The sequence below is a fragment of the Scyliorhinus canicula genome, chromosome 8 (genome assembly GCF_902713615.1).
Source record: "Scyliorhinus canicula chromosome 8, sScyCan1.1, whole genome shotgun sequence".
Taxonomy (NCBI): Eukaryota; Metazoa; Chordata; class Chondrichthyes; order Carcharhiniformes; family Scyliorhinidae; genus Scyliorhinus; species Scyliorhinus canicula.
Genome location: NC_052153.1, coordinates 93,561,103 through 93,574,620, shown reverse-complemented (window position 1 = coordinate 93,574,620; position 13,518 = coordinate 93,561,103). Strand labels below are relative to the sequence as shown.

The 13,518-nt window shown below is 44.8% G+C and overlaps 1 protein-coding gene across 1 annotated transcript in view; it reads left to right on the top strand.

Annotated features, from left to right (window-relative positions):
- The window catches only part of LOC119970392 (proprotein convertase subtilisin/kexin type 5-like), a 520,270-nt gene that overhangs the window by 160,077 nt on the left and 346,675 nt on the right, over positions 1-13,518 (top strand). The window contains 1 exon segment of the mRNA XM_038804933.1: positions 3,006-3,178. Within this exon segment, the coding sequence (XP_038660861.1) occupies positions 3,006-3,178 (173 nt within the window).

Sequence of the window (13,518 nt, the reverse complement as noted above, 5' to 3'; positions counted from 1 at the left end):
CAGGTGTTGGAAATTTTGTAGTTTAAGTGCTGAACCCCAGTTAGATGCCTTCATTGTCCTGAGGCAACTGCTATTGGTTGTAGGCATGAAAACTAGGTGTACATGCTGTCTAGTGGTAAGATTTGAAAATACACTTATCTGAACATGGAGCAGTAGGAATGCCCCCTGCAGGCCCTGCATCACAGAACTCTGGACACATCCTGCTGGTGTTGCACTGACCCAGTCTTCCATTCCATTTTGCCAATAAGCTGTTGGTTACTGTCTGATGCTTGCTAGCTTGACAATAAGCCCTGGCACCCAATATCGAATGAGTCGCTGCCCTTACTATTCAGACCTCCATCACAGTGGGCATGCTCAGATTTCAAGGCCGTTAGCTGGCCATTATCTAATCGCTATTTATGGAACCTTGTGCACAAATCAACTATATTATGTTACCTACATTACGATGCTGGCTGTAAAGCACTCTGGGAAGTCGTGGGCATTTTCTAACTGACAAATAGTTTCTTTTCTGCCTTTCGGCCTTTCCACCTTTCTCCGATGAGGCAGAACGATAGCATTAAGAGCAGGGGTATTCAACAGTGTGGGGGGGGGGGGGGGGGGGGGGGGGGCGGGCACAGTGCCCGAGGGGTCAACCAGATGGTTTGAAGAGTCGAAGATTGCCAGAGAATGCATGGAATACAAGTTTTGTGTAATACACCCTCCCGACCATGAATATTTGCAGCAGCACCTGAATGCTATGATTATTTGATTCAGTAAACAGCCAGTAACCTGAGCTTTGTCGGTCATGCAGTTTCAAGAAGGATCATAGCTATAAGCTGCACCCTCACCAGAGCCTCTATCTGGTGCAACAAGTTTCATATTTATTACAATAAATATATGTTTAATTATATAACTAATTTATCATCCAGAAGAATTGCAGAGGTGCATGGAATTTTTATAAAATAGTGAGGGAGGGAAGAAAACAGCCTAGGCTCTCTTCTGTAGGTGGCATTTAAATGTAAAGGACAGCTTGTGCAAGAGGCAAAATACCTGCAGGCATGAATGATTCATGCATCAAATCTTTAGTGGTTTTAAAATTAGAATGGCATGTGTTCTAACTGAGGATATTCTCCTGAATTGCCTGAGTAGGGTGTGTCAACCTGTATTCTTATCAAGAGTTTAATAGCAATGAGAGCTCGTGGCTACTAGTTGCAATACAGTCAAATTTTTGTTGAGTTCCCAGGTACCTGACGACACCCGGGCGGAATTCTCCGACCCCCGGGGGGTCGGAGAATCGCCCGAGGCCGGCGTCAATCCCGCCCCCACCATGTCCCGAATTCTCCGCCCCCCGAGATTCGGCAGGGCGGGAATCGCGGCGCGCCGGTCGGCGGCCCGCCCCCGCGCTGGTCGACGGTCCCCCTGCGGCGATTCTCCGGCCCGCGATGGGCCGAAGTCCCACCGCTGACGGGCCTCTCCCGCCGGCGGGAATCAAAACACCTACCTAACAGGTGAGATTGGTGGCGCGGGCGGGCTCTGGGGTCCTGGGGGGGGGGGGGTGGGGGGCGAACTGAACCCCGGGGGGGGGGTGCCTCCACGGTGGCCTGGCCCGCGATCGGGGCACACCGACTGGCGGGCGGGCTTGTGCCGTGGGGGCACTCTTTTTCTTCCGCCCTGCCTTGGCCTTCACCATGGCGGGGGCGGAAGAGACCCCCTCCCCTGCGCATGCACCGGTATGACGTCAGCAGCTGCACCGGCGCATGCGCGGACTTCCGCCGGCTGGCAAAGGCCTTTCGGCCCCGGCTGGCAGGGTGCCAAAGGCCGTTTGTGCTGGCCGGTGGAGCGGGAGCCACTCCGGCATGGACCTAGCCCCTCAATGTGAGGGCTTGGCCCCTAAAGGTGAGGAGAATGCAATAATTTCTCAAGAACGTTTAATGGATTTATGTAATCTCCATTGTTTCAGTAGAGCTGTTAACCTATTTGTTTTTTTAAATGACTCCACTAAAATAGTGACAAAAGAAATTTCACGCAAATGCTTATATGTTACGGGCAGCACGGTGGCCTAGTGGTTAGCACAACCGCCTCACGGCGCTGAGGTCCCAGGTTCGATCCCGGCTCTGGGTCACTGTCCGTGTGGAGTTTGCACATTCCCCCCGTGTCTGCGTGGGTTTCGCCCCCACAACCCAAAAATGTGCAGCGTAGGTGGATTGGCCACGCTAAATTGCCCCTTAATAGAAAAAATAATTGGGGAATCTAAATTTAAAAAAAAAAAAAAAAATGCTTATATGTTACTATCCCAGGGAACACCTATAATTGCAGGACCATAGTTTCTGGGATCCTGTATTAGAGATTCTGTTTGCTTCCCCAACTTTCTAACGTATGACTTCAGATCCTGTCCAACTTCATTTAACTGAGCCTAATTATTCAATCCTCATCAATTCAGCTCTTGGGAGGAGTATTGTGCTTCAGATCATGTTCTTCTTCACAGAATTGTAAATCAGTGCCTTCATTGAGTTGAAATTCCTGATTTTCTTTGCTCTCTGTACTTTCCTCTATTCGTCACCAAAGCAAGGATAGCAAAATACCTGACCAGTAGCAGGTCTTTCTGGACTCAAGTATCTTTGAATGTGTGTTTTGAAATATTAAACCCCACTACAGCTTTCATTCACCCTGGTAGAAAGATTGAACTTCCCTTTTCCACTTCATAGATTTGTGTCAGGTGGAGCTGTTTTAAGTTGTGCTTCACCAGTGACATATGATGGTGATGATTTAATGGAGAGCAAGAGGTGACCTTAATTTGAAGGTATCCCTGAAGAAGGGGAAGCAATGATGTATTTTCAATAAATAAAATTTTATGTACACGTAAGTTTGAGGTATAAATTATGGAGTAATTTGAATTAAAGTACTCTCTCAAGACTTTTCTTGCTCTCTGTTCTTCCTCCTCCAATTCCTACTGTACTATTTATGGAAATACTCTTGATGCATGCGGTTTTGTTAAAGTTATCTTTAACCTATTGAAATTTTATTAGGTGTTCGCATGTTGGATGGTGATGTCACAGATATGGTGGAAGCAAAGTCTCTCAGTTTGAACCCTCAGCACATTGACATCTACAGTGCCAGCTGGGGACCAGATGATGATGGAAAAACTGTGGATGGCCCAGCTTCCCTTGCAGTACGGGCCTTTGAGAATGGCATCAGACAAGTAAGTATGCAGAACATATGTGGAATTGTTTGGTCGCTTGTCTGGCTTCCAGCATCACTATTATTTTTTAAAATCCCACTGTCTTTCTTTCCCATCTCGGGGTTTTGTGACTGTGGTGAAGCCTGCATGAGGCCAAGTGTTTGATGGACATTAATGATGAGGTGCTGTATGGTTGAGCTGCTGGGGCGTGTTCAGCATGGTGCCCCTCACATTTTATCACCAAGTTTCATCTTTTTTGCTTGGCTGCTTTTATTGGCTCTCAAGGTAGATTTAGTTTGTAAGTGGCACAGGCGTGTTCTCACAGCCAGGAGACTGGAAAAGGGAGGTGGCTCTGGAATTTTCTCATATTTTCATTCCAAAACAGTTTGCTTGTTCTTATAGCTTTTTTAATGTGAGGAGGTGTGGTTGGCCCATAAAGCTCTGTAAACTGTTCAAATGCAATTGATGATTTAATCCTTTTTCATGAGCCCTTCATTGTGTTAGTGCACTGTGAACAGTAAGAGTTTTGAATGAAATTTAAGCTTAGGATGTGTTCACACCCAAGATTTCTCTATGCGGTGAATATTAATTCGCAGCTGGATCTAAGTTGGGGGGTGGTATTGGTGGTACAAAGCAAAATATTACAGCAACTTTCCCATGGGAAAGGAAAACTTTTGTTGATCAATCCATCCTGCTTTTGTAAACTTCTCAAGCCGATTATAGGTTAAGACAGTAAAATTATTGTTTATACGTTACTGGGTCATCAGTTGTGCATACTAAATTTAACTGAACTTAATCAGTGACAAATAGTTTTGTATAGCCAGGAATGATAGCATAGTTATAATGTTTCTGGGTTAATAATCCAGAGGACTGTACTAATGTTTTGGAGGCATGGTTTCAAACCCACCATGCAGCTGGTAGAAATTAAATTCAACTAATTAATAAAATCTAGAATAAAAAACTATTCTCTAATAGTGATCATGAAGCTACAGAATTGTTTGTAAACACTTATTTGTTTCACTAATACATTTTTTTATTGTGTCAGCTGTGGCTCAATACTCTGAGTCTCAATGCTTCGGGTTCAATCCCACTCCAGGACTGGAGAATAGAAATTGAGGGAATGCTGCACTGCCAGAGGTGCCGTCTTTCGAATGAGATATTAAACTGCGACCCTATCTGCTTGCTCAATTAGATGTTCCCTGGCACTGTTTTGAAGATGGGCAGGAAATTTTACCCCAGGAAGTCTGGCCAATATTTATACCTCAATTGTAAATATAAAAATAAATTATCTTCCCATTAACATATTACTGTTTTGCAGTGCAGAAATTCTCTGGCAGTTTATGGCTGGAGGACAGGAAAATCTTTATATAAATGCAAGCTTTTTTTCTTAATATTCTTTGATTCAAATGAATTGAAAAACAATGGCCCAGATCTTCTCGGGTAGCGGCAATGATCATCGGATTGCCACTACACACAAGTTCTCCTGATTTAATACTGCTGCGCATTTCTAATGGAGTCTTCTCATCCCAGCTTCCACAGAAATGCACAGAGCGGCAGCCACCAGGGGACTCTTCTGAAGTGGAGAAGAGTCGGGGAATGACAGGGGACAGCAATATTTTACGGAAGGTGGTTAAATTGAAAAGTCCAGTTTGAATGTAGTGAGCGGAGGAGGTGGATGAGGTGGGCAAGTGATCAAGGTGGGTGAGTGGGTAGTCGAGTCAGTAGGAGGATAGTGGTCAAGTTGGAAGGGTAGTCAGGGGAGGGTTAGTCAGGGTCCAGGGAGGCTAATGAGCGTGAAGGGATTCAGTTGTGAAATTGACCGTAGAATTTACAGTGCAGAAGGAGACCATTCGGCCCATCGAGTCTGCACCGGACCTTGGAAAGAGCACCTACCTAAGCCCACACCCCCACCCTACCCCTGTAACCCAACCCAACCTTTTTGGACACTTAAGGGCAATTTAGCATTAATCTGCACATCTTTGGACTGTGGGAGGAAACCGGAGCACCCTGAGGAAACCCACACAGACACTGGGAAAACGTGCAGACTCCGCACAGACAGTGACCCAAGCCGGGAATCGTACCTGGGACCCTGGAGCTGTGAAACAACTGTGCCAACCACTGTGCTACCGTGACTCCCACCCCCCATTATCCAGGTATTAAATTTGGTTTTAATCTGTTTCACATTTCCTTGGTACCTAACAAGGTAAGTATTGCGGAACTGTCCTTGAGATGTCGCAAACACGAAGGGTCCCATAAGAAGTTGAAACTTTTTGGCCAATCCCTGGATAGGTCTGCTCATCCAGATCTCCACAGGGTCCCGATGCAAATCTTCAGTCGCACATCCAGCCTCCAACAATCCAGAGACCGGAAGATTTGGCTCATTTTTAAAAGTACCCAATTTTGTTTTTACAACACAGGGGCAATTTAGCATGGCCAACCCACCTACCCTGCACATCCTTTTGGGCTGTGGGGTTAGAGGCACACAGACACTGTGAGAATGTACAAACTTCACATGGACAGTGGCTGGAATCGAACCTGGCTCATTATTTTGAAGCTGGAGCTTGGGCCATTGTTGGTTGCAGTTCCCAATATCAATTAATGTTCAATCTAGCGATGGATCTTTTAATAAATCTCATTGCTCCTGAAACATTATCCTCTGTGATTGAAGTCATATTTGGGTTTTATTTAAAAGATACAATATGGGTGGTAAAGATGGCAGTTGTTGCTTTTTTAAAAAAATTAAAATTAATTAATAGTAGCACTCTGAGTCAGAAGGTTGTGGGTTTTAGCTGATACTTCTGAAGTATTGAGAGAGAGTAAAGATGTCTTCCTTAAAATGCACAGTAAGAAGTCTTACAACACCAGGTTAAAGTCCAACAGGTTTGTTTCAAACACGAGCTTTCGGCACACTGCTCCTTCCTCAGGTGAATGAAAAGGAACATACCTCTTCATTCACCTGAGGAAGGAGCAGCGCTCCGAAAGCTCGTGTTTGAAACAAACCTGTTGGACTTTAACCTGGTGTTGTAAGACTTCTTACATTGCTTACCCCAGTCCAACGCCGGCATCTCCACATCATTCCTTAAAATGAGGGGAGGCCCCTTGTTTCCCCTCCAGTTAATGCAAAAGGTGTTATGCCATTGTTTTGAAGAATAGGGGCATTCTCCCTGGTGTACTGGCCTGTATTTATCCTTTAATTAACATTATCTTGATCTGACCATTAGAACATTGCTGTCTATAGGACTTTGCTGTGTGCAGATTGACTGTTGTTTTCCTGTATTACAACAGCGACGACACTTCAAAAAGCATTTCATTTTCTGTAAAGTGATTTGAGGCATCTTCGAGGTTGTGAAAAGCACACTGGGATTTGTTTATTTAAATTTCAGGACCTCCTAGAAAAAAACTAATATTTCAATTTCTTCCTTATTTTGTAGTTTAATTTTAAGATATGAATAAAATTTTATATTTTGAAATTCTCAGAGGACAATTAACCTGTGACTAATGACAGACTTTCAGTTGCTAATCTGAAGGAATTCCTGTACAGCTGGTTTAAGGGGCCTGTTATAAGCAAAAAATCTACACTTTGGAAAAACAAAGTAAACGGAAGCATGTGTGTTACCTGCAGCTGTGTATAAACGTTGCCTTGTGTCTGACCTTCATATTATATACAGACTTGGAACAGAATGGATCACGGTTCCAACCAAAACTTGACATTTCGACTGGTTTGCCTACCCTTTGTTGGGTGAGGTTTACCAGATGCAGCTATGTTGCTATTAGGATTTATCGTTATCCTCAAACATCCGCAAGCAAGGTAATATGCAATTTTCTAGGTCAAATGAAGGAGAAAGGGAAGAGAAAATTGAAGTGGCTGATCAGTGGTTATGCAATTGTGCTGCTTGTTGGTCACATTGTTGTCACTTTTGAAAAAGGCATGAGAGCAGAGGTCATTAGAGCAGAAAGTGTAAATGGGAGACTTGTTAAATAAATTGTGTCAGTCCAGATGAATTCGCCCTCGGTGTAACCGAAGAGGGGCTGGAGTGTGGTAAGCAGGGAATTTTCAGAGTAACTTTGTTGGAGTGTTAATGTAAGCCTACTTGTGACACTAATAAAGATTATTATTATAATTATACAAAGTGGAGGAAAAGGATACTTGACATTCCAGGAAAACCGTTCATTAATTCAGGTCTATGGTGACCAGGCATCCCAGTTTTGCTGTGATTGTCCTGGTTCTTCATTAAATGGCTCGATGTTGCAACAGTTCTTTCAAAATAGCTCACATGTCCCAGTTGGTAGCTTTTCCCTTTTTACATGAACCATATCAGAGATTTCTGTAAGCGTGTATCTTATTTATCTCTGAGGAGGTGGTTGAATGTGTGGGTGATGGACGGAGTGGTTAGGGCTAATCACAAAAGCCCAACAGGGAAATGGTGCTGGGACAGACAGCTAAAGGCAACCAATGAGATCCAAGAGTAAAGGGGGATATTTAACTTGAGTCTTAAGTGGGCTTCCAACTCTGACTGGACATATTCTGGGAGATGTCATTGCATGATTTCCTATCTGCAGCTACCCCAACCGCAGACTCCTGCCATTTGGTCTCCCAACATGCTAATTATCACAAGCTCCACCTTCCCCAAGACTTATCAATGTGTCCCAGTTTTGACTTTTCAAAACCTGGTCATCCAATCAAGGGGAGATTTGGTGGCATAGTGGTAATATAGCTGGATCAGTAATCCAAAGGCTCAGGCTACTGCTCTGTGGACACAGGTTCAAATCCCACCTTGGCAACTGGTGATACTTAAAATCAATTAGTAAGTTAAGCACAGTGGTTAACACTGCTGTGTTACAGCGCCAATGAACCTGGTTCAATTCCGGCCCTGGGTGACTGTGAGGAGTTTGTACATTCTCCCCGTGTCTGTGTGGGTTCCTTCCCACAGTCCAAAGATGTGCAGGTTAGGTTAAGGGGTTATTGGGATAGGGCGAAGGAGTAAGAATGGTTGGAGCACTCGTTCAGAGGTTTGCTGCAGACTCGAGGGCCGAATGGCCTCCTTTTGCACTGTAGCGATTCTATGATGAAAATAAAAAAAAAGTGGAATTGAAAGATTGTTTCCATAATGGTAATCATGAAACTGTCGTGACATCCTTTAGGACGGAAATCTGCCCTCCTTGCCAGGCTACATGTAACTCCAAATACACAATAATGTGGTTGACTCTGAACAGCCCTCTGAAATGGCCGAGCAAGCCACTTTGTTTAAGGGGAGCAATTAGAAATGGGCAATAAATGCTGGCACCACCCACATTCCAAGAAAGAGTAAATAAATAAAAAAACTCGAGGATTGGAATAGGCTAATAAACTTAATGGAAGCATGAAAACACTACTATATTAGTGGGCAGCACGGTAGCATGGTGGTTAGCATAAATGCTTCACAGCTCCAGGGTCCCAGGTTCGATTCCCGGCTGGGTCACTGTCTGTGCGGAGTCTGCACGTCCTCCCCGTGTGTGCGTGGGTTTCCTCCGGGTGCTCTGGTTTCCTCCCACAGTCCAAAGATGTGCAGGTTAGGTGGATTGGCCAGGCTAAATTGCCCTTAGTGTCCTAAAAATAAGGTTAATGGGGGTTGTTGGGTTACTGGTATAGGGTGGATACGTGGGCTTGATTAGGGTGATCATTGCTCGGCACAACATCGAGGGCCGAAGGGCCTGTTCTGTGCTCTACTGTTCTATGTTCTATGTTCTATCTATTAGAAATATGATATGAAAGACTGACTGACTGATCCTTAGGACATAATGGTTTTCACCTCAGGGTTTTAAACAGAGATGAGGAAATTGCAGTTGCTTTAGCCATAATCTTCAAAGTACTCTTGCTTCAGGAATTGTCCCTTGATATTTAGAAAAATGCAAATATGTAGCATTTTTAAGAAAGCTGAGACTGTGGAACCAGGAAGTTATCGACTGCAAATCCCATTGTTTTATGTAGGTAAGTTATTGAATCTGTAAGGATAGAGACTGGGCAGCTAGAGATGTTTCAGTTGGAGAGAGCCAACAAAGATATATAAAGGGTAAGTTATACCTAATGAACCAAATTGAATATTTTGAGGAAGTAGCTAAAGTAGTAGGCTGGAATGTCTATAGTGTTGTCCAGATTTCCAGAAGGCATTTCATAGAATCATAGAACTTATAACACAGAAGGAGGCCATTCAGCCCATCAAATCTGCACTGGCCCTTGGAAAGAACATCCTACCGTTACTACTTCAAGGTTCCACAGGAGACCGTTGGCTAAGATTAAAGCTCATGGCGTTGGAAGGCCTATTATTAAACTTGTTAGGGAAGTAGCAAGCATAGGTGGGATAATGGGCATGTATTCGAATTAGGAGAAAGTGACGAGCAGTATCTCGCTAGGGTCTGTGCTGGGGTCTCAACTAATTACTATTATTAACGACTTGGATAGTATGAGAGAGCCACATCACGAGCCACATAGAACATAGAACAGTACAGCACAGAACAGGCCCTTCGGCCCTCGATGTTGTGCCGAGCAATGATCACCCTACTCAAACCCATCCTATACCCGTAACCCAACAACCCCCCCCCCCCCCCTCTTAACCTTACTTTTTAGGACACCCTCCCCCCCTTAACCTTACTTTTTAGGACACTACGGGCAATTCAGCATGGCCAATCCACCTAACCCGCACATCTTTGGACTGTGGGAGGAAACCGGAGCACCCGGAGGAAACCCACGCACACACGGGGAGGACGTGCAGACTCCGCACAGACCGTGACCCAGCCGGGAACCGAACCTGGGACCCTGGAGCTGTGAAGCATTTATGCTAACCACCATGCTACCGTGCTGCCCTATCCATGTTTGCCGGCAACGCAAAAATTGAAAGCATGGTAAGTAATGTAAATGAGAGCATAAAATTATCAAGAAAAATTGATAGATTTAGTGAGCAAGTGATACTGTGCCAGATGGCTATTAATACAGATAAGTGTACAGTCATGCATTTTGGAATATAGAAGGAAAGATCAGAGTATTTAAATTGAAAAGCTAGGAGCAGTAGCGATCCATAGAGATTGAGGTCCATGTACAAAGTTCAATAAAATGTAGTGGGTACAAAAAGTAAGTAAAAGGTATTATTAACTGGATAGAATGTGAAGGTGTGATGGCAAGGGCGGGGTAGATGTTTTGCTGCAGCTATACAAATCCCTGGTTAGATCACATCTGGAGAACTGCCTACTAGTATTGAAAGACAAGTATTTATGCAGCATTTTTCACAATGACTGGATGTCTCAAAGCGCGTTGCAGCAGATAAAAGTACTTTTTTTTTGGTGTTGTCACTGTTATAATGTAGATACAACAGCCAATTTGCAAGCTCCCACAAATAGCGATGTGATAATGACCATGTGCTCTGTTTTTTTTAATGTTTGAGGGAGAATTATTAGCCAGGGCACTGGGGGGAATACCTTAACAGTGGAAGGAGTTCAGTGCAAATTCACCAGAACGCCACCAGGCCTACAAGTGTTAGGTTATGAGGAGAGATTACCTAAACTGGGCTTGTATTCCCCAGAATATAGAATTTTTAAGCATGATTTGAGGTATTAGGATCTTGATAGGAATTGATAGGTTCAAGAGACGGAAACTCTTTCTTTGTACCCAATTATTATTTTTCCAATTAAGGGACAATTTAGTGTGGCCAATCCACCTAACCTGCACATCTTTGGGTTGTGGGGGTGAAACCCACGCAGACACTGGGAGAATGTGCAAACTCTACACACGGACAGTGACCCAGGGCTGGGATTCGAACCCGGGTCCTCAGTGCCGCAGTCCCAGTACTAACCAGTGCACCACCGTGCCACCCAGAGACGGACACTCTTTCTGCTGGTTAGATGTTTAGGACAAAGGAATAGGATCTTAAAGTTGGAGTCATGACATTGTTTGGAAGATGTTGATGCATATGGAGCCAAGCTGGTGGGAGGGAGTTAAGACACATATCCATGATCTAATTGAATAATCAAATATGCTGAAGGCTCTAAACACCCGAGTCTAGCCCTTAAATATTTGTTCTTCATTCTATGATGCAAAATCATGCGCTTTTCCATCCCTGCAGCCCCGGTAAGTTGAAGTTGATGCTTAAGCTAAGGTATCCTACGCTAACTGATGTGATGCTTTCCATGACTCGGTGCTCGTACACTAGTTTGCGGAGTTAAAAGGTTATGGGTTTAAGTCCCACTCCAGAGATCAGAGCACAAGATCTGTATTGACAGTCTTATACTGAATAAGTGATGCAGTGTTTGAGGTACTATGGGCGAGATTCTCTGCACTCCCGACGGTGCGGAGAATAGCGTGGCTCGTAAAATTTTACGGCCACGCTGTTCCGACGCCCTCCCGCTATTCTCCCCCCCCCCCCCCCCCCCCCCCACGCCCAACTCCCGACACGAATCGCTGCCGCCGTTTTTTTACGGCCGGCAGCGATTCACAGCTGATAGATGGGTCGAGTTCCCAGCCCTTTACGGCTGTTTTTACAAACGGCAAACACACCTGGTCTGGCCGTTCGTAAAAACGGCCGTAAACACTCGCATTTTATAACCATGGCACCGATTGGCACGGCAGTACCACGGCTGTGCCAAGGGTGCCATGGGCCCGCGATCGGTGGGCACCGATTGCGGGCAGCGGGCCCGATGCCCGCGCACTATTTGTCCTTCCGCCGCCCCGCAGTATCCATTCACGGGACGGCTGAGGGGCATCCCGGCCCGCGCATGCGCGGGTTTCGCGCAAATACGCGATGACGTCATCCGCGCATGCGCGGGTTGGAGTCTTCCAATCCGCGCATGCGCGGCTGACGTCATATGACGCATCAGCCGGCGCTAACTCGGGCAAGCGGGCTTAATGAAATTCGTTAAGCCCGTGATGCCGGAGCTTACGGCGTCGGGCTGCTAGCCCCGACCGGGGACCAGAATCGGTTCCCGGTCGGGAAGGGGGGGGCTGGCGTCAAACCCGCCCGGATTTGACGCCAGCCTTACGATTTCTCCCCATATGGGAGAATCTCGCCCTATCTTTCAGATGAGATAGTAAACTGAGGTGCTCGGTCTCAACCAATATCACAAGACAGGACAAAGAAAGATTTGTGTTTATAGTGCTTTCCAGGACCTGGCATTTTTTTGCAAGACCTCGCTCTCTGCCATATTTCCCACCTTATAAAGTGCCATGCTAAATTGCCCCTTAATTGGAAAAATGAATTGGGTACTCCGAAATTATGAAAGACAGGCAATGGCTAGTATTTAAAGAAGTATTACATGGTCTACAACAAAGATACGTTCCACCAAGACACAAAACAACAACAGGAAAGGTGGGTTTCACCTTTCACGTGGCTAACAAAAGATTGCATTTGGTAAAGGCTTAAGATTGCTAGAAAAAGAGCTAACCAGAGGATTGGGAGGAATTTAGAAGACCGCAAAGGATGATCAAGAAACTGATGAAGGGAGAAAAGAAGATGAATGCAAGCTAGCGAGCAACATAAAAACTGACTGTAAAAGCTTCTCTATATATGTGAACAGGAAAAGATTATTTAGGACAAATGTGGGTAGATTACAGTTGGAGACAGGAGAATTTATAATGGAAAATGATGGAGATGTGAAACAATTATGCCTGACATGCGATGATGAATGGTGCTTTATAACATTTTCAAAATTATGGAATTCCTCACACCCTTTTCCTTCCACTAACCATCTCGATCTTTTAAAATTTTATATTTGGCATTATCTCAGCATTAATTTCTAATTACATGGTCTTTTTAAAAACTAATTCTCAGCCCTGTCATCAACGATTAGTCTTTTGCTCTTGCATATGAACATACAAAATAAGAGCTGAAGGAGGCCATTTGACCCCTCGGGTCTACTGCATCATTCAATAAGATAATTGATGAGCTGTTTGTGTTTCAAGTTCCACATTTCCATCTACTCCGACTGACCTTTGATTCTCTTGCTGAACAGGAGTACATATATTTTTTGAAAATATTTTTATTGGGTTTCCAACATTTTATACATAAACAAAACGCAATGAAAAGAATTAACAAAAGCACCCACTCCCCGGCCTTTAGCAGTTGACTGTAACTGACTATTTAAAGCGAAGAATTAGTGGACCTCTCTCTTGTAGAACCTCTCAATCGCCCTTGTAGAACCTCTTAATCGCCCCCCTCGAAGTGAACTTTACCTTCAAGGTACAGGATCTCCATCAAGTCCCCCAGCCATACTGAGGCACAGGGCGGAGAAGCTAACCTGCGAGCAATCAGCGAGGCGAAGGCTAAAACATCCACTCCCATCTGCAGCTCCAGCAGTTCTGACACCCCAAATATGGCTTCCAGAGAACTCCTATTTGA